This window comes from Mauremys reevesii, linkage group 7, assembly GCF_016161935.1.
Source record: "Mauremys reevesii isolate NIE-2019 linkage group 7, ASM1616193v1, whole genome shotgun sequence".
In the NCBI taxonomy this organism is placed as follows: domain Eukaryota; kingdom Metazoa; phylum Chordata; order Testudines; family Geoemydidae; genus Mauremys; species Mauremys reevesii.
This window is the reverse complement of record NC_052629.1, coordinates 33,800,051-33,821,735: the sequence shown is the minus strand read 5'-3', so window position 1 is coordinate 33,821,735 and position 21,685 is coordinate 33,800,051. Positions and strand designations below refer to the sequence as shown.

At 42.0% G+C, this 21,685-nt stretch overlaps 1 protein-coding gene across 1 annotated transcript; it reads left to right on the top strand.

Moving 5' to 3' along the window:
* The first annotated feature begins 3,235 nt into the window (after positions 1 to 3,235).
* On the top strand, positions 3,236 to 18,541 carry LOC120368681 (lipase member M-like). The gene is made up of 9 exons (XM_039481024.1): positions 3,236 to 3,352; positions 5,589 to 5,706; positions 7,106 to 7,304; positions 8,872 to 8,981; positions 9,817 to 9,953; positions 11,678 to 11,827; positions 14,288 to 14,359; positions 16,481 to 16,546; positions 18,308 to 18,541. The coding sequence occupies exons 1-9, from the start codon at positions 3,251 to 3,253 to the stop codon at positions 18,539 to 18,541; spliced, it is 1,188 nt and encodes a 395-aa protein (XP_039336958.1). The 5' UTR covers positions 3,236 to 3,250.
* Positions 18,542 to 21,685: the final 3,144 nt, after the last annotated feature.

Below are 21,685 nucleotides of genomic sequence, written 5' to 3'. Positions count from 1 at the left end.
TCAGCCCTGCTACTGCCAGGGGTGGCTCCAGGCCCCATGCCGAGGGGGGCGCTTTGCCAGTCGCCGGGAGGGCGGAAGGCAGGCAGCCTTCGGTGGCATGCCTGCGGAGGGTTCGCTGTCCCGCGGCTCCGGTGGACCTTCCACAGGCGTGCCTGCGGAGGGTCCGCTGGTCCCGTGGCTTCGGTGGAGCCGTGGGACCAGCGGATCCTCTGCAGGCACACCTGTGGGAGGTCCACCGGAGCCGCGGGACCGGCGACCGGCAGAGCGCCCCCCGCGGCATGCCACCATGCTTGGGGCGGCGAAATGTCTAGAGCTGCCCCTGGCTACTGCCTGGGCCCCTCCTTTGCCTGTTACCTTGTCTGCATCATGTAATTCCAGCTCCAACCCTTACTCCCAGCTTCTGACTCCGGCTTTGACACTTAGCTCTTGTATCCAGATCTTGACCTCCAGTTTGACCCAGACCTCCGGCTCCTGACTACTGACTCTGACTCTAGCCTCTGGTTCCGACACTTGGTTCCTGACATCTGTCCAACCACTAGGCCTGATTCCTACTGTGACCACTAGCCTATACTGCCCAAGTCCCAATCACCTGACAGCTTGTGTGTTCATTATTGAAGACAAACTCAAAGACATTCATCTTGTATTTGGAATGGAAAGTGGTAATGGCTGAAGTAGTTATTTGATCACGTGGGAATTAATTCTACTGCCTTAGAGACAGTTCTGTCTCCTGCACAAACAAGTTTCACCTTTGCTAAGGACAGCGCCATGTACCCAAGGAATGGAGTTGTTAAAAACAAATCTTATCCCAGAGCTTCAGGTGATCTTTTAGGTTTCTTCTTCAATGAAGGCCTTGAAGATAATGACAGAGATCTTGAAATCAACCATCTGCATCAATGATGTTAAAAGTTTAAAGCCACATAGCTTTGTTCATTTTTCATAGAATCCTAGAAATCCAAGAGATCATCATGTCCCCTACACTGAGGCAGGACAAAATAAACCTTGACCATCTTGAGAGGTCTTTATCCAACCTGATCTTAATAACTTCCAGTGATGGGATTCCCTTTGAAGCCTATTCTTGAACTTAACTACCCTTAGAGTTAGAAGGTTTTTCCTAATATCTAATCTAAAAATCTCCCTTGCTGCAGTTTACACCCATTACTACTAATCCTACCTTCAGTGGACATGGAGAACAACTGATCATTGTCCTCTTTTTAACAGACCACAACGTATTTGAAGTCTGTTCTCTGGTCCCACCTCAGTCTTCTTTTCTCAAGATTAAACATGTTCAGTTTTTAAAATCTTTCCTCAGAGGTCAGGTTTTCAAAAAGTTTCATCATGTTTTCTTGCTCTCCTCCAACCTCTCTCCAGCTTGTCCACATCTCTCTTGAAGTGTGGTACCAGAACTATTCACAGTACTCCAGCTGAGGCCTCAACAGTGCTGAGTAGAGGAGGGCAATTATCTCTCAGGTCTCACATGTGAGACTTCTGTTAATATGCCCCAGAATTATATTAGCCTTTTTTGTAACTGCATCACATTGTTGGCTTATGTTCAATTTGTTATCCACTGTACTCCCCAGATAATTTTCAGTAGTACTAGTGTCTACTAGTCAGTTATTCCCCATTTTGTGGTTGTGCATTCGTTTTTTTCCTCCAGAGTGAAATATTTTGCATTTGTATTTGTCTTTATTTCATCTTGTTGAATTAAGACCACCCACCAGCGTCGCCCTCGCAGCTCCCATTGGCTGCGATTCCCAGCCAATGGGAGCTGCACAGATGGCACTCATGGTGAGGGAGGGGGTAGGCAAACTGCAGAGAAGCCTGCCATGCCTCCACCTAGGAGTAGCTGGATCTGGAGCTAGTGACGGGTTGCCACTTGCGGGGAGTGAGTGGCCCCGATCCGGCACTCCGCCCCACATCCCACACCCAAACTTCCTCCCAGAGCCCACGCTCCTTATCCCCTCCTGCACCCCAACCCTCTGCCGTCCCCACGCCAACCAGACTATAAACTGGCATTTCAATGAAGATCAGAGCTTATAGAGCTTTCCAGTTGGTGAAGTGCCAGATAAAGCAGCTTTTTACTGTACTGTGTTTGCCTTTCTCCAGCCCTCTGGGACCTCACCCATTCTCCATGAGTTCTTGAAGATAATTGCTAATGGTACTAAGATTGCTCAGCTAATTACTTAATTACCAGTATTAACTTTGTCAGGCCATGCCATTTTCAATGCATTTAACTTAACTAAATATTTTTTAACCTGTTTATTCCCAGTTTTTGGCTTGTTTCTCCCCCCCCCACACACCTCCCATTGTTAATATTAATTGTGTTGAGTATCTGGTCACCATTCTTCCTTTTAAGGAAGACTGAAGCAAAATAAGCATTAGACACCTCAGACTTCTTCATATCATATGTTATTAGCTGTCTTTCCCTGCTAAGTGGAGGATCTACACATTCCTTCATACAGGGCCGGCTCCAGACCCCAGCGCGCCAAGCAGGCGTGTGGGGCGGCATTGTCCCGGCAGGGCGGCATTTGGCTCCGGCGGACCTTCCGCAGTCATGCCTGCGGGAGGTCCACCGGAGCCCCGGGACGAGCGGACCTGCCGCAGCCATGACTGCGGAGGGTCCCCTCTTCCCGCGGCTCCACTTGAGCTCCCGCAGGCATGACTGCGGCGGATCCGCTGGTCCCGCGGCTCGGACGGAGCTCCCGCAGGCATGCCTGTGGATGCTCCACCGGAGCCGCGGGACCACGGGACCGTCTGCAGGCACTTCTGCCCCGGCCGCGGGACCGGGGAAGGGCGGCGAGCGCGCCTCCCTGCTTGGGGCGGCGTAATTTCTAGAGCTGCCCCTGCCTTCATATTTCTCCTACTCCTAATGTGTTTAAAGAATCTCCTTATTATCTTTTATGTCACTTGCTAGGTGTAACTCATTATGTACCTTAGCCTTTCTAATTTTGTTCCAACATGCTTCTGCTAAACTTTTCTATTACTTTTTATCAATGTATCGATATTTCCATTCTTTGTAGGATTCCTTTTTGATTTTAAGATCATTAAACCACTCCATATTCACCTCTTATGATTCTTTCTATCTTTCCTTCACATAAGGATAGTTGGCAGTTATAAGTTTAATATTGTCTTCCTGAGAAACTCCTTCCTTTTTTTTTTTACACTGACTTGTGTCATCATTGAGCAGTGTCATTTTTATGAATGCTTTCCTACCAAAACTATTGACGGATAAATTATTTTGCACAGGGCTAAGATGTGGCTGTTCATTCTGGTGACATATCTGACACAAGCAACTGCAGATTCAGAAGAACTCATAAGAAGAGGACATGTGAATCCTGATGCTTTTATGAATATTGTAAGTTTCTTATTGGAGAAAGTTTGGAAATAACGGAATGTGTTCACTGTTACTTATGTTATTTATTTATAATTTCTATACTAACAGATTTGTCCTTTAATCAAATGCCTCCCAGGTCTCCAACACCTACTGGCACTCTCCATTTTTCCAGAAGGGTCCAATCTAATCTGCCTTGGCTAGAGCAGAGATCATGAGGGGTACTAGCTACTGGGTCTGGTTTTGTTATACTGAACTCATCTGTGGTCTGTGAAATTTCACCACTGCTCTGAATTGGGTCCAGTGTTATTAAAAATACAACGAACATAAAGTAGAACAGTTTTTTGCGCTCTTCCCTTCTGAGCTTTTCTCCCACTAGTATAAGAACTGAATTGGCAGACAGTAAATAGTGATTTCACTATCAAAGCTACACCGCTTGATTAATTGTAATACTGCTAATTAAAAATATAAACTTGATATTCCATAATAGTATTAATGAATCAGGGATGTGTTTATATCTTGGAAGTTTGACAAAAAGTTCTTAAAAGGGTGAGTTCTGGTACTCCCACTCTCTCTCTCCTAAAAATATTTTTTTTCTGTTTAAGGATCTAATCTGGTATTCCCATCTAAGAGAATTTACATTCAGCTTAACCACTGATCATGAGCTAGTACCTCTTCATTTTAACTTAGACAAAATGTCTGGGACCATATATAAAATAATCCACAAAGTGCCTGATCATATGAGATACAGGGCTCAGCTACTTGCAGGATCAGAATCAAAGTTGGTCCCTTTCTCTCCCTAGCCCAGCACAGTTAATTTTACTTTACAAGTGTTAGCTGGTTATTTCTGGCCTGTGATTGGATAAATAGAAAGGCTCTGCCTACAAACACCCTTCTGCATTCCCTGGGAGAGAGGCATGTTGCACTGAATGTGGGAAGTTTCACAGAACTCAGCTTCTCACTGTTGAGGATGCTGAAGAGTCCAGCTGTAAGTCATTCCTATTTCTTCGCTCCAAACCTGCAGCACACCATTCCCAGCTGAGGAAGAGACCTGGTCTTTCCTCTGCTTTTTGGACCTTCTGTGGTCTGACAGGACTTAGTACTCTTGAAGTGTGTAAAAATAGAGCCGATTAGATTATTTATGAGAGAATAAATATTCTAATGAATTTAGAACTCTTTTTTTCCATTTGTGAATCACTCACATGGTGTTCCTGATCCCTCAAATGTATTAATTAGACCAACTATTCACTAAATGGTTTAGATGGATAATTTTTATGAGTAACTAAGTTACATTATTATATTTGAACTATATGGTTTACACTTCAGAATGGATAGCAGGCAGCTGCTGTAGGAGCAGGGGGCTGTAGGAAGTGGAAGAGGGACAGGATCAGCTTTCCTAGTGCCTCATTTTGCTGATTATCAGTAGAGGCTCATAAGGGCAGGGCAGCTGGGTAATGTGGGCCATACATTGACTCATGTACACTTAGATCTTCCTGGTTTCTTTAAAACGACTCCTGAGCGGGCTATATTTGGCAAGTTTGATAACAGCTTTCAGATGTCAGCTGTCTTCTCTGCTTCTTGTCACAAGGCTCTTCAGAGATTCTAAAGGTGGCTTTTCTCAGTATTCATCAGAGATCCGAGCATCTAATTTATTGCTTTGGATTGGAGTATTTGTATTGTGAAAAAGTGAAACATTCGCACCCAGACTTATTTCCACTCAACAAACTTAGTTCCTCTTTTGATTAGACTCAAATATTAAATATTTCCTTATTTTCAATTTATGGTTCACATTTCTTATTCCTGACCTTAGAATTCCACTAAAAGCTGCTTCCAGCAATAGATTTCTGAATGTTTATTCTCACTCACACTTCCTCATTGGGATTAGTATGTGGATAAGTGATGGGAGAATGTGCAAATATTTTATAGACTCAAATTAAGATATAATTCTAAACATTCAGATGCTTTTCTGAATTCAGCCTTCTCTGAACTTCCATGTTCTGGGAACTGAGCTGGAAACCAACAATTTATACTCTCTAGATTTCCAGGACTTCCTGGATTGGTTCACATTAGAAATACTAACTCTTGCAGCATTCAGGGTTTGATTGACATCACTTGAATAAATCAGGAAAATGCAGGAGCACATGGAAATGAAACCAAAATAAAACTGATTTGTTGATTTCCTTCATACCTGCATGAGATAGTGGATTAAAAGGACATAAATAAACAAATTTAGGCAAAACTCTTTGTTTTCATTCCATAGAGTGAGATGATCCGGTATAAAGGATACCCGAGTGAGGAGTATGAAGTCCTGACAGCTGATGGCTATTACCTTAGCATGAACAGAATTCCTCGTGGCAAAGGAAATCCTAGGGACACAGGTATGGCTCCTTTCAGAGAGACTAAGAAGTTCTTAGGTCTTGTTTCGGCCCTGAGAGATGCTGGTGGAAGATCTGCCTAGAAGGTGCTATGGCAGGAAGGGAGTATAGCCAGGGCTTTCTGGGAATGTACTAGTTCTGCTCATCTTGGTTGCAGCCTGCTCTGGTGGGGCTCCCAGGGACCCCAGTTACCAATTAAAACAGCTTTTCTATGGTGAAACCCTGCCTGTTCATGCTTAAAGTAAATGCACTAATAGCCAAGCCAGTCCCGTTGGTTCAGGGAGGTTGCATTCTCACCCCCTTCTCCAGTGGAGAATGAATCAGTCCCTTGATGTGATGTAAAACTTTCCTCTTCATCATACTGGGAAAATGCTTTATTCCTGAGAAGAAATGCTTACTGAAGAGCTCTTGGTAAGCAGTTGTGGTCTCTCCAATATCCTCTGGGAGTTGGAACTTTTCCTTGTGAGGGATAGATAATGGAGAACACAATGGCAAAGAAGTGCATGTTGGTTGAGCTTGATTATGAACTGTAAGTTCTTGTTTCTCAGCAAGTCAAATGCTCTGGGAAACATCATCTGTTTCAAGGTAAATCCTCTCAGCAATGGAAATGGCCAAATCTAAGAAGAGGAATTTACTGCAGGAATTTCTCTGTGTCCAGAGCCCAGGACTGAGCCCCAATGATCATCTCAATGTAGGAGTAATCATCAAACTTGTGATGTAAACCGAGAAAGGTCCAAAATTATTCTGTTCACATGAATTGCTGTTGCTGGGATGTACAGTCTGAGTGTAACACTACTCAGACTTATGCTACAGATATCTAGAAAGACTGAAATATATTTTTTGGACAATTCTGGATTGTGTACTCAAATGAGTAAGGCAGTTGTGTACTGTCCAGAAGAGCTAGTTTCTATCCCTGGTTACACCACAGACAAATATTACTGTGTGATTGTGGGAAAGACAATTAATTTTCACATGTGGCAACTAACTGTGTTCTCATTTTCTGGATGCCTAATTTGAGGCACCTAGACCCTGGTTATTAGAATTACCAAACATTGACAACTGCAATTGAATGGAACTGGGATCAGTGGGAGACCTTGATGTTCAGAAATTCTGACAGTTTGGCCTGCAGGAATAAGCAAAGCATTGGGAATCAAGAGGTGTTTTGGGTTATTCTGGCTTTGCACTATGTAAAGTTAAGGAAGTTACTTTGCCTTTCTTAATCAGTTCCCTGACCTGTATCATGGGAGTATTAAAACAATGTATTACAATGGTTTGCTGTAAAAAAGTCAGTGAATATTTGCCTCCTCTTCTAGACCTTGGCTGGAAGAGGATTCTATGTTACATCATTACCATGTTACAGAAGTTCTGTTTTTGTGAAATATTCCATTTTTTTATTTTCCAGGCCCAAAGCTTGCTGTGTTACTTCTGCATGGCCTTCTTTTAGATGGTAGCAACTGGGTTGCTAATTTGCCCAATAACAGCCTGGGATTCATACTAGCAGATGCAGGCTATGATGTTTGGATAGGAAACAGCAGAGGGAACACCTGGTCTAGAAAACACCAGAACCTTTCAATTGACCAAGAGGAATTTTGGGATTTCAGGTAGGCTGAACTGGAGAGAAACTACTGAAATAAAATAATAATAATATAATTTGGGTGAAGCGGACAAGAAATAAAGTTGTTGTTTTTATTTTTGTTTCAGGTCAGTCCAACTCTTTAGATTTCAACTTTTTTATTTTATATTACAACTTATAAATGTTTCACTGATGATTTTTTAAATGACATTTTGTCAAATTCCCTTAGAACATCTATTTTGGAAAAATTTCCAATATAAACTGTCCTGATGGAAAATTTCCAGCCAGTTCTAACAGAAAGAGACAGTCTGTAACCCAAGGAGTTAAGCATCTAATAGATAAAACAGAGTAATCAGCAAAACAAGTACAATGATATCAATTAACTTGCATAAAATCACACAGCTGGTCATTGGCCAAGATGGGAATAAAATCCTGATTTTTCGATTCCCAAGCTGGTGCCCAATCTGCTATACCGTGTTACCTCTCTGACTGCACTGCAACTGCATGATAGGTGAGGAAGGTGCATAGAGAATGAGGAGTGAATTATGCTGACCCACTGCTGAGTTCTAAGTTGTAAAGGGAACTGTGTGTCATAGTGGATGGATCAGATAAAACCTCTGCTCAATTTCAGCAACAATCATAAAAAAGCAAACAAAATGTTAGGATGCATAATGAATGGTAAGGAAAATACTTAAAATATACTGATGTATTATTATAGCAGCCATCCCCACGTAGCACTGTTTACACACAAACATCAAAGTTCTTTTTTCTTAGTATGAGAATAAACTTTTACTTTTGGAAAGACATGCTGTGTTGTTGTTAGTGTTAGCTATGCCAGGTTGTTTTGTGTAGAGGCAGCTTCCAGGGAGATGGAATATGAACCTGGGCTCTTGACTTGGGTTAGGTGTAGCTAGGGTTGCTTTCTGAGCACCAGCCACTGTTGAGCTGCTGTTTGGCCATCTCACGTCAGGGCTGGTATACACATGTTAAATAAATCAAATTACACTTAAAATATACCCAGATTCATCACTGATTTATTTTGCACTGGAAATGACCCTGCCAGTCCCTTGAATTCTACTATTAAGCAGAGGAGCAAGACTGAAATGAGAACAGGCATTGGTGTAGGTGCAACAATACAAATCAATGTCCATACCTGGAATACTGCATTTGATTATGGTCATGCTACTTTGAAAAGCAAATAGCAGACATGGAGATCTCGGGTTATATGCATGGGGAGACTTCCCTATGAAGAGAAAGCAGAAAAGACTGAGATTATTAGTTTAGAGAGGAGAAAGAAGAGGGGATATGATAGACATACACAAAATAATAATATAAAGAATCCTGCTTGCATAGTACCTACCTCAGCCTATGACTCTTATGCCTCACTTTATAAAAAAAGCTTCATTTTTCTCTTAATTAACAACCCAGAACAAAATAAACATAAAACAAATATCTAAAGAAACAATTCACATCCCAAACTATACTTTATTTTTATTAATGGACAGATGTGTGGTTCAATAATTGCTTTTAAATGCTACATAGGAGCAGGAATTACAACTCAGTTATGCAAGCAACTTTCTCTTTTTGTGTTTCAGTTTTCATGAAATGGCTATGTATGACCTTCCAGCACTGATAGACTTCATTCTGCAGAAAACGGGACAACAGAACCTGTATTACATTGGGTATTCTCAGGGCTGTACCATAGGTATGTTCGGAAGAAGACAATTAAATGTGTTTTGTCTTTTTGTCCCTATTTCATAGTTAAGGTTTGATTGGGACTGTTATTTCACTGTGAATATTATTCACATGCTCTTATAACAAGAGACTGGTCAAAATGAGTGCATTGCTGCTCTCTTCTTCCATTCAGATGTGCATGAATGAGAGAGCAATTCCCAACTGTGCATAGTCTTTGGAAGGAGATAGAGCTGTGTGTGCAGAAAAGCAGATGGATGGAATTGAGATTATAGATCTCAGCACTGGAACTGGATACACAAATGATAGTCATGTTAAGGCTGTTCTCCTCCTCCTTTTGTTGTTAAATACTAAGTATGTTTTTGGGACCCTCATATTATCTCAAACCTTCTTTCCACTACTTGTAATTGAAACAGCCTTATAAACAGGGAGGGAACACAGTATTAACTAGATTTTTGTTTTCATTCTATTTACAAAAAATTGGCGATGTGGAAGAGAAATCCAAGAATCCTCTGAAATGTACACTATTGAAATTGTTGTTCTCCAGCATATTCTGAGGCAGACACGGAGAAAAGATTGCCTATATAGTTAGCAAAGATTGCTGTTAATTTATTATCAGATACCTGTAATTCCAGCTAATGGGCACAGATTTTAGCTTGTGTTTACCCTGAGTGATCTTCAATTTTTTTCCTGCATCAGCTCTGATTTTTTTTACAAACAAAATATACATTGAGGTTGGAGATTAACATTTCCTTTGATCAAATCAATCTCTGCTTGTTCATACTGGGTTGTTGTATGTTTTGACTTGTTTCTAAGAGTGCTGTAATTAATCTCTTTTGCTTTCTCAGCTTTTATTGCATTTTCAGCTATGCCTCAATTGGCTCAAAAAATCAAAATATTTTTTGCCTTGGCTCCTGCATACACGTTAACCAAAAGCAAAGCCCCTCTGACACAACTGGTATTTCTTCCTACTGATTTATTAAGGGTATGTAGAATCCTCCATATTTCATTACTCTCATGAATAAATGTTGCTGCTATATGAAAAAGTTGTAAATGGAAATTTAGGATCTGTGGCCTGTATGCACAGAGGAGTGTTATATGTACATTTCCCACGCAGCAATGCAGAACGTTATGTATGGAAATAAGTTTATCATGCATCATGCAACAATAGTGTGATAAACGTATTGAGACAAGGGTTAGAGGAAACTGGGGATTGTGTGTGTGTGTGTGTGTATGTGTGTAAAATAAAAAGTTTTTCACCAACTTATTCCACTTGATGTATGCATGTCTGAATTTTGATTTTTTTCTGGAAATATCAAGCCTGAAATCTTTTCACTGACAAACATCCAAAAGCCTGAAAAGCCCCCACTTTGGACAAATAGTCAGGCATGAGAACTGGAATGTTCTTTCAAGGACCATAAAGTTTGAGGAAAGAAGGAGGAGATACTCCCACAGAAATAGGAACTGAGAACCAACAATTCTTGAGCTTTTCTCAAATGTATACAGAACTCTACAAATATTTTTTCAGAAGTAGGTCTGTCTCATGACCCTCACTTTAAAGATTGGGAAATTTTGGCTCAGAGATCCTACAGCTCCTTAAACAGAAATGTCTCATCTAGGCCAGGATTGAAAGGGGTGATGTTAGATCAAATTACCTAGATGAATTTAATTAATACCATCTAAAATTATAGTGCTCGTTGAAAAAATTAAGTAACCTGGTTTCCCATCAGAAAATGGTTTACACTGAAATCAAAATATTCTACAAGGAAAGATAATTTTTGGATGAGTTTTCTGTCACAAAAATCAAAATGAAATGCTTCATTTCAGGTCCATAATCTCTGCCTCTATCAGAGCCGCTCAGGTCTCTTCTGGCAGTTGCACCTCTGGATCCTCCATGCCAGTGGCTCTCAACCCTTCTGGACTATTGATTTGAGACTGATTTGTCCTGTGTACCTCCATGTTACACCTCACTTAAAAAACACTTGCTTACAAAATCAGACATAAAAATACAAAAGTGTCACAGTTTGCTATTACTGGAAAAAATGCTTACTTTCTTATTTTTATCATATAATTATAAAATAAATCAATTAGACTATAAATACATTTCAGTGTATAGTATATAGACCAGTATAAACAAATCATTGTCTGCTTGACATTTTAGTTTGTACTGACTTGGCTTGTGCTTGTTATGTAGCCTGCTGTAAAACTAGGCAAATATCTAGATGAGTTGATGTACCCTCTGGAAGACTTCTGAGTATCCCAAGGGAACCACTGTTCCATGCCCTTATTATCATCTATGAGCCATATTTATGGACCAGATGATGCCATGTGGTCTTTTCCCTGTGGCTGAGCCACCATGGTGCCGCTTGGGATTCCATTGGCTTCTATCGAATCATGAGTTCACCTATGATCTCTCTTTCCAAGAGGTGCGTGTGTTTTGTGAAGGAAAAGTAGGAGAAAATGGAGAGATTGTCACAGCTCAGCCAAGAATGGTGATCCCTCTCCTTAGGTGAACAAAAGAGGAGAGGCTGTGACATTTTACTAGTACTGAAGTGCATCTGTTATTCACTAATTGTATGTGGAAGAATTCTTGGCTTGGGTAAAGCTGTTCCTACAAATTTAACTCTTTACCTCAGTCTTTCTAAGAGAGAACAATAGTAAACAATGCATTTAAGAGTCATGGTGAACAATATCTTTATATTTTCTCAGATTGTATTTGGCAAGAAAGAATTCTGTCTGTTAAGTGCGAGACTGAAATCGCTTACTGCCAAGGTGTGCGGAACTGCACTAATAGACCGACTTTGCATCCAAACCCTCTTTTTTATTTTAGGTGGATTTAATGAGAAAAACTTAAATGTGGTACGTATAGTAACAATCCTAGTTAACTGATCTGCATAAGCCAGTTTCTGAGTTCCATAGTGTTTGTGCAACATGCCATCATCATAAACAACAATTCATACATTAGTGCCCCAAATCCTCAGTTGGGATTGCAGTCCCACAGTACTGGGTGCTATAGAAACCTAGAATATCTAACCTGCAATAAGAGAACTAGGTCTTTAGACTGTTGCAGTTTGGGAAGGCTTTTGTGTGTGTCATAAGTATCTAGAACTAAGTGTGGCCTTTTCCATTTGGTTCATCTGTTCCATGTCTTTGCTGCTGAAGTGCTTCTTTCTTTCTTTTTTTGCTCCATCTCAGAAAAAAATGAGTTTTTTTCTTTCTGCAAATGTCAGTGCTCATCCCTTTCCTATTGCTATGTCAATGAGAAGAATTTTGAATACAATGGGTTTCCAAAATAATTTGGGTGACTAGAATCAGTAGTAGTGCTGATTTAAATTCACATGGGTTTGTGTGCAAGTTTGGCTTTTCTTATTATGCCTTTTATTTATTATGATAGTTTCTAGCATCAGTCAAGATCAGGCCCCATTGTTCTAGGGACTATACAGACACAGTGTAGTAGATGGTCTCTGCCTGCCATGTTAGTTCAGGGATTTTTAAATTATGATTTCTGTTAGGAAAGCATTAGCTAAATGGAAAGAAAAGCAAAGCAGAGCAATGAGGGGTACAGAACAGGTGAGAAGCAGGAATAGAGGAAGGTGGGAGGGACAGTGATCCTAAAGTGCAGAGGGGGTGGAATGGGATTAGATTAGATTAAACAACCAGTAAAGATGCAGGGGGTGGAATGGGATTAGATTAAACAACCAGATTATTAGTGTCAATCGGTCCCTGCTTAAACTGCTTCTTCAGTTGCTCTGCTGGCTCCAGTCTCGCTGGACCTCCCTGAAGTTTCTTTCTTCAAGCCCAGGTATGGTAGGGAAGGAATGGTAATCAGAATGGGGAAAGTGGAGGGGATTGTCATCTGCACAGTTTTGGGTATTGGGTGGAGAGCCCAGATGGGCTTCATTTTACCCTCTTTTCTGCCTAGTACAGCAATCCTTGCTGAAACTGTTTCTGCAACTGCTCCTGCTGGCATCTGTCTCTGGCTGGTTTCTCCCTTCAGCTTCTTTAACATGGCTGTGGGGAGGATCTTTTGAGTTTAAGACTAGACTGAATCAAAGTAAGTGTTAAAGGGTAGATGCAAAGCATTGTGAGGTGTTGGGTCAAGGCAGGCAATGAAAGGGATAGCTATGGCTCAAGCGGCGTGAGTCACCAGGGTGTCCCCTGTCTTTAGGGTATTGGGACCCAGCGGACAGAGTCCTTAGAGTCACCCTTGCTCTCAGGGCAGTGCAGCCAAGCAGCCATAATCCTTGGAGCTTCCCTTGGGCAGTTGTGTCCACCCTACAGGTGGTGCCCTCACCCAGCAGCAGCTGCGGGGTGGGGTAGGAGGACCCAGGCCCACCCTACTCCATCAGGTCCTGATCCAGAGCCTGTGAAACCAGTAGTCCTGGATTCAGGTTCGGTTTCCTATTTCAATCTTCACATTTCCTGGTTCATTTCCAACTCTTGATTCCTTCTCCATCTGTTCCATTGAGGGTAGTGACCTCCCATATCTCTTGTCCTCTGTGGTTGAAGGGAGTTCCAGCTTGGATTCCACATCTTCGGACTCAGCAGTCTGGAGGTCCAGCAGCTCTCTGGCAGGAGCCGGCAGCGTATGTCCGCTTTCCTCCTCAGTCAGCCCAGACTGAGCTGGGCTGCTCCATTTTATGTCCTACTTCCAGTTAGAGCATGTCTAATGGGGGTAAAGGGGAATGGCCTCTTCAGCCCACAGGGTGTGGTCAATCCCAGCTGGGCCAGTGTAGGGTAGATACACCTCATCACAGTAAGTAGCAGTCAAAACACCCGTTTCTCTCTGCTTGAGTGAAAGCCATGCAGTGTGACCGAGTGTCATGTGATTTTCTTCAGCTACCATAAATCTCTGGTTCACTCAGAGCATGACTTAAGTATGCTCCAAACCAATTGAACTCATGAAATTTTGCTGTGTAATGACATATCCACTACAAAATGTGGGCTTAGCTCCCACTACACTTGCCTTTTGTAGAGTTACAGTCATGCAGTTGGTTAAAACCTATTTTAATGCCTGGAAATTATAACTTTTTGGACTTGAAATAAGCCCCAACTGTTCTCTCAGGTTTTTACTGGGGGCAGGGGAATGAAAAGGGGCTGTGTTTGGAGTGGGTACAGTTTTTAGGCTTCCACATTTTCCCCTGGGTTTCTTGTAAAGTTTATTTGATTTACTGTGAAAAAAATTCTATTTTAAATTGTGTCCTGTGCCTAGATCATGAACAGGTGAAACTAAGTTGAATGTTAAGTGAAAGTAGAATTTTGTCTGATAACTTTACTTAGAAAATGAATATTGTGTAACAATATCTTTTTTTCTTGCAGAGCCGGGTAGATGTATATGTAGCAAGTTTTCCAGATTATACATCTGTAAAAAATATAATCCACTGGGGCCAGGTAGGGTTTCTAATATTTATTGCACTGTTTAACCATGTCTTCTTTAAAAATAAATATACTGCATTAATCAGGGGCGGCTCTAGAAATTCCGCTGCCCCAAGCAGGGCGGCGCGCCGCGCTGCTCGCGCCACCCTTCCCCGGTCCCGCGGCCGGATGCCGCGGGAGCTCCGTCCGAGCCGCGTGACGAGCGCACCCGCCGCAGTCATGCCTGCGGGAGCTCAAGCGGAACCATGGGAAGAGGGGACCCTCCGCAGTCATGCCTGCGGCAGGTCCGCTCGTCCCGGGGCTTCGGTGGAAGGTCCGCCGGAGCCATATGCCGCCCTGCCAGGACAATGCCGCCCCACGCGCCTGCTTGGCGCGCTGGGGTCTGGAGCCGGCCCTAGCACTAATGGATGGTGTTTCAAAATTCTTCCTTTCACACTTCAGTTAAAAATTTGTGTAGCAGAAAATCAGCTATTTATCAATGAAATAATCATCTCTCTTTGGTAGCAAAGAGCGTGGTTTTGTATTACATTTAACAGGGTCATTCAGAACCTGCTCAGTGTTTAGGTATTATCTGTTTGTTTTATTTTTAGTTTAGTTTATAAATTTTTTGGTAAAGAGAAGAATTCTGATGATCCAAAATAAAGAAAGAATCATCCATACAAGCAGAGAGGGAAAATATTTCTAGTGTAATAAATATCGTCCTTCTGCTATATGTCCTCAATGAAGGAGAAGGGAGGACGGAGAAAAATTAACCAACTTATACAAAAATTTCTCAAAACCTCAGTGAGCTGAGCAGACAATTGTTTTCTTGATATATGCATGGGCTCCGTGACTCAGAACTGGATCCTGAGGTAAATAGGAGTTGCAAATGCTCAATTCCTCCCTGGATCAATGTTTTAATACACTCAAAAATGAGTGCTAATATGATGAAAGATTTTGTAGTTAACTGTGCTGGACGGGTAGTTAAATGTGAGAGACAGGAAAGCTGGGTTCTTCTCAGAATTCCTGCCTAATTTTAGGCAAGTCACATACAATCTGTTCTTGCAAGGCATTTCTGCAGGGGAAGTTGTGGACTGAGCACTGCAACATATTGGGTCTTTAAGATACTGTATTACATGGCACACTTTCCAGGTTTTCATTTCCCCCACAACGATACATATTATCCCCAATGGGAGTTTCTATAAATGTCTTCGGATAACAAGCTTTAGTCCTCTATATATGTTTTACGAAGGAATTCCTGATCTGTGTCAACATCATCCAGATGTTGCTGATATTTATTTGAAGAGGATGAAAGATGAATCATTTGTGGGGAAAGATTTTCTTCAGTTCTGTGCACATACTCTTGAAAAGTGTGGCAAAAGAAATGCCCTCTTCTGCTAGATAATCACATACTCCCATGGCAGTAATTCCTGCTGCCTGATTTTTTCCCCTTCAAGTACTGGCAGGTCCATTTCCTCCAGATGCAATTGCTGTTCCTGGGGCAATAGAGTTCATAACTGGCAGGACACCCCATGGAATTTACCTAAGGGACTGGAGGCCAAGTTAGTTACAGGTGAAATCTTGACAACTGAGCCAAGACCACACTGAGTGAGTTCTTCAAAGGAGCTCACAAAAAGGTCCCAGTCCAGGAAAGCATTAAGAATATGTGTAGTGCCATTGATTTCAAAGGGACTATTCATATACTTAAAGACTAATACAGGTTTATGTGCTCTTTTACTGGATTGGGGCTCAAAACTATACTTCAGCAAAGTGTAAGAGGGGATTTGTCCCACCGTAGTAGGGGAATTTCTCTATATACACAGTACCCGAGCTGCACTGAGTCCCTGCCCCCATTCATTTCACCCTGATACCTGATATTTTTAAAAAATACATTTGTGTATTATTGAGTCTTGAATATATAATTTTAAATTAAAATATTCCCTAAAAGTAAATAGAAAGAATGATTTGAAAGAATGTTATGAAATTAGCTTATCTTTTATATTGCACAGCTACGTATTCTTGTTTATAGAAACGGTCAAACTTTGCATATTAGTGTTATTCTTTAGCTTTGGCATTTTATGACACTTTAAAGCAAAACAACAAATTAAGATCATTCAGTTGTGTTTTGTATTTTACACCCTTGTGTTTTCTTTTTAGTTATCTAAATCTGGAGAATTTAAATATTTTGATTATGGCTGTAAGAACAAAGATAAATATAATCAGGTAGGGAAATGTGATTTATGTTTGTTTATTTTGAAAGTTAAGAATATGTACCTGCAGGGGTCAAGGTGGCACAGTGGGTTTGTCATTAGCTTTTTCATCTCTGGAGACCTTGGTTCCAATCTGATTACAGTCAGAGTATCCTAAATTACCTCTTTTTTTTTGGAATGGGTGGTATAGGGTGCACAACTGAGAGGCTATTTGTGACTTAATCTTGAACAAGACACAAGAGTTGATTCAAGAAACAACTGTTTGCGAGCCAATAAGAAATAGTGACCACAATAGAATTAAGTTTAACACCTTGGGGAAAAGAATTTTAACAAAACCAAGTCCTGTGACACTAAGCTTTAGAAATAAGGATTTCAAAAAATGAGGAAGCTTGTGCCTCAGACTCTAGAATCAGAGTCAGAAGTAAGGATGAAAATCCTTAGTGTATCTGGAGGTTATTTAGGCACCTTGTCATAGAGTCGGGGCGGGGGGCCAGGGGCTGAATATGCTTATGCAGAAAAGGGAGTCAGAAGGCACAGAAGGAAAGGTGGCCTTGTATTAAAGCATGGGAATGGCCATCAGGAGATCTGGCTTCAATACCCAGCTCTGTCACAGACTTTCTGTGTGACCATGAATGAGTCACTTAATCTGCTTGTGCTTCAGTTTCCTTTTTTTTCCTGTGGAGATAATGACAATCCCTCTTTTCCTTCCCTTTTTATAATTATTTAAGTTAGGCCTGTTCAGATTGAAGTCAGTGGGAGATGTTGGGTGCTGGACACTTTCCAAAATCAGGCTACTTACATAGAAGCCTAAATCTGGATTTTCAAGCAAAACTTTGGCTACTGGTTTTGAAAATCTTGGTGCAAAGTCTCAATAGGTTTAAAGATCAGACATCAGCATCTCAGTTATCTCAGAGAAAATTAAAACAAAAAAACTAGATGGGACATCAACTTTCTCCCTTAAGGGCACAGGTCAAACTCTCAGTGATGGGGTTAGGACAAAACTTCTAGTGTGAGCATTTTTTTCATAGTTATCCAAGGTATGGCTCCTTGCATCTTCTTTACAACCATTCTTCTTTTGGCATATGCCTTCTGATAGCCCAAACAATGAATTAGATGTTGAGTAAGTGATGTAGCCTCTCTCACAGAAGCATTGTCGGGAGACATCAAACTCATCTATCCACCATCATGGTGATAAAGTGGGCAGCCCATAACCAGATGGCACACTGTTTGTTCTTGAACTCACAGGGACAGGACGGGGAGCTCCACAATCGCCAACAGTGAAGGTTTAAGATAAACCACCCATGACCACTAGGTATCCTGTTTTTACGAAGAAAGATCTCTAGGCTCAGATAGTTGTTCTGAGGGTCATGCGAGAGCTGATCTGAGGAGTTTATCTCCCAAGAAATGTGCCTTCAATTCAAAATATACTCCGAAGCCACCTGTTGCTACCATTGCTTAGAAAGGTTGTGCCTGATATACTGTTGGGGCCCCACTTGAAAATGAGGTAACTGTGGGTTGATTAAAGGCAATAGATTTGGGGTAAAGATTATCTTTTTTCCCCCCTGTTTGTGCCTGCACAAACCACTCTTGGGCCATGACTAGGACTCCTAGGTACTATGATAATACAAATGATTAATAATAATAATTAATAATTAAAGATCACTGATCCCCTATGTTAATGCACAGCTAACACATATATTTGGATGAAAAATCATTGAGGCTGCAGACTTTCATTTGTCTGATTTTTTTTTGAATTGCCTTGTCCCTCCCACAGACCACCCCTCCATTTTATAAGGTAGAAGATATGACTGTGCCAACAGCATTATGGAATGGTGGACGTGACTTGGTTACAAGCCCACAGGCGACTGCAGTCTTACTCCCTCGACTTACAAATCTAGTTTTCTATAAGTATTTTCCTGATTGGACCCATGTTGATTTCATCTGGGGTCTTGACGCAACCCAGCGTATGTATGATGAAATCCTTGAATTGATGAAGAAGCACCCATAAAACAACAGACCACTTAAGGATTTGGTCTACTTATGAAAAATGTTTGAGTCTCGTATGTGGACATGCATGCTACTGCACTCATCTAAATAAAAATGGCCTCTTCTGACTGGTTTGATTTTATGCCTTTTTTTGTGTCTGCACCAATTTTTCCATCCTGCTGGTGATTTTCAGTGGGTAGGCCACCATCTCAGCAAACTGAGCTACATTTCTTAGATGGAACAAATTCACTCAATAAACAATTCTGGAGTGGTCGTTGTAGTACGTATGTGTTATGGTAGCACCAAAAGGCCCCAGTTGATATTGTGCTGGCTACTCCACAGACAGAAATAATCCCTGCCCTGAATGGATTAGAAGGTAAAGAATCCTGTTCTGTAACTAGTGTTGATTAATAATTCTGTTACAAATGTTTTCTTTCTCTATTTGTCATTTTTTTATTGAATAATTGCTCCCACCCTTGTTATTTGACCAGCTTTTCCTATACTACTGGGTGAAATCCTGGCCCTACTGAAGGCAACGGGAGTTGTGCTATGGAGCTTTATTGGGCTGGGATTTCATCCTCTTTGTTTCTGAATGCATAATCGGTAAATCTCTGCTTACTTCCAGTCCCTTCGTTTCAGCAATTTGGCCTCCAGTCAAAGTTCTCACTTCTTAAACTGCAAGAACAGACAGGATTTATTAGAAAATTAGCTCTCATCAATGCAGCCTTACACAAGCCCCAGTGCTGCTGAGTGTCTCTGTAGCACACTGAACTCTCCTTGGACCACACCCTGTTACCAGCTGAGTCCCCCTTGATCTCTTCTAACCAGGAGACAGGTAACTGTAACCCTGGCATTCCATTATGGCTGCATCATTAGCCGTTATTTACAGAGTGAGTCTGAGTTATCAGTTAGTTTCACTGGGAACATTTAATTAAGCAAAAGAGCTGTTTTCAGCCCAAATCTAGATAATTCTGAGAGGGGAGAGAGCTGTTTCCACAAATCTTTTATTTGGAGTGCATAGTGGATGTTCAGTTCTTCTCAGGCATTTTGGAGTCAGATACTGAGAGAAAATTGGTCTCTGTGTGTGTGCTATAGCATGGCCAGAGGGCAGCAGGAAGTGATAGATGGGAGATATGTAAGCCCCAGGATGATGAGCCTTATTCCCTGTAGTGGGAAGAGAGGCTGCTACAGATTAATTAGAGCACCTGAAGCCAGTCACCTGATAAAACGCCCCTGCTTCAATCAGACAGTTGAAGCAGAGTGGTTTGGTGTTGGAGCGGAGAGCAATTTGGAGGAGAGCAGTTTGGAGGGAAGCAGAAGAGACTTTGGAAAAGTGCTGTGGCAGGTCAGAAGACCAAGACCCTAGGTAAAGGGAAACCCAGCTTGTGCAGAGCAGAGGGACTCCACAGGCACAAGGGGTTGGAAGAAACCTTGCCCAAGCAGAGAGAGGGCAGGAAGCCCCCCAAGCTGAAGGGCCGGAGAGAGAAGTAGCCCAGGAGAAGGAATTGCTAGTTCAAGTGGTTTACCACTATTCTTAGGGCCCCTGGGCTGGGACCCAGAGTAGAGGGAAGGCCTGGGTCCCTCCCTTTCCACTCCCCTTCTCTGGGATACTAGTGGGACAGTTAATACCCCAGACCTGGAGTGAGAAACACTGCCCTGAACACCCCCACAAGAAGAGAAAGTGCAGGACCCACCATAGTAGTGTGGGCAATTTGTCACAGTGTGTCACTGAGATACATTGAAAGGAACTGGTCTCATCAGTCATTCCCAGTTTCAGGCCCCACTCACTGAATAAGAGTCAATGATGTAAAGCAATTGCAAAAAGATGAATATCATTCAGGGGTGCACTAACAGGAGTGTCATATGTAAGACATGGAGGTAATTGTCCTACTCTGCTCAGCCTTGATAAGGCCTCAGCTGGAGTACTGAGCCAACACTTTAGGAAGATGTGGACAAATCACAGAGGGGCTGGAGGAGAGCAACAAAACATGATGAAAGTTTTAGACAACCTGACCTCTGAAGAAAGTTTAACAAAACTGGGCATGTTTAGAGTTGGGAAAAGAAAGCTAAAGGTGAACCACCTGATAACAGGCTGTTAGGAATACAAGAGGTTGCTGTTATCATCCTGGGCTGCTGGTCTCTCGCCACAACTCTTTGACTCACAGCTCATCCTGTGCACTTGGGATGCACTTGGGATGTAGAGGGCAATGCCTTCTTCGCAGGAGCTGGGTGGGGGTTTAATGGGCCACTGGGCCAATGGGAGTTGCTGGAAGCAGCGGCCAGTACATCCCTCGGCCCACCCTGCTTCCAACAGCTCCCATTGGCTTGGAGCAGCGATTCACGGCCAGTGGGAGCCATGATCAGCCGGACCTGCGGATGGGGCAGGTAAACACACCGGCCTGGCCCGCCAGGGGCTTTTCCTACAAAAGTGGTGACCCCTGTTTAAAAAACCCTGCTGTAACTAGACTCCTAATAGAATCAAGATTAGCTCTGATATTCCACAGTAGAAAGAGAAGGAGGCATAATTGGTGTTTCAGGCCCTCAAAAGGGGGCCTGTTCTATCAAGTACAAATGCCTATCCTCTGCCTCTCTCCATTCAATGGGTTTTGGAACCCATGTCCCTTGTCTAGCGAGTGCTACTTTGTTGATGGTGAGTTCCACTGTCCTTGAGTCACATAATCAGAGTAACGACACTTTATACTTCCTGCCCCAATAACAGAGAAATTGGGGATCCCACAGCAGCCAAAGTGACCATTTGGGCTGCTGTGAGCTCATGCTAGGTGGGGTGGGTGTGCCGATGCAAACAAGATCAGCCCCTGAAGTTCTTTGTACAACTCGCCACAATTCACCACCAGATGTTTAGGGTAGAGCTCATCCTGACTCTGCTTACATTGGCTAATGCCCTGTTACCAACAATTTACGTGATTCTATGTGATTGATGAATACAGAATTTAGGTGAATATTTCATACCTGAATTTCCTGACAATTCCTGACTCCAAGTCTACATTTTACTTTCAAGTTTAGGGTGATTTTTTTTAAGACCGCAGATCACAACCTGTCAGTAATATGTTTGTGTTAGTAAAGAGTAAAGAAACTGCTTATTTTCCAGAGTCTGCTTGTTTACTTTGTGATATGTACCTTTAACTTTCCAGGGAGCCTAGAGTTT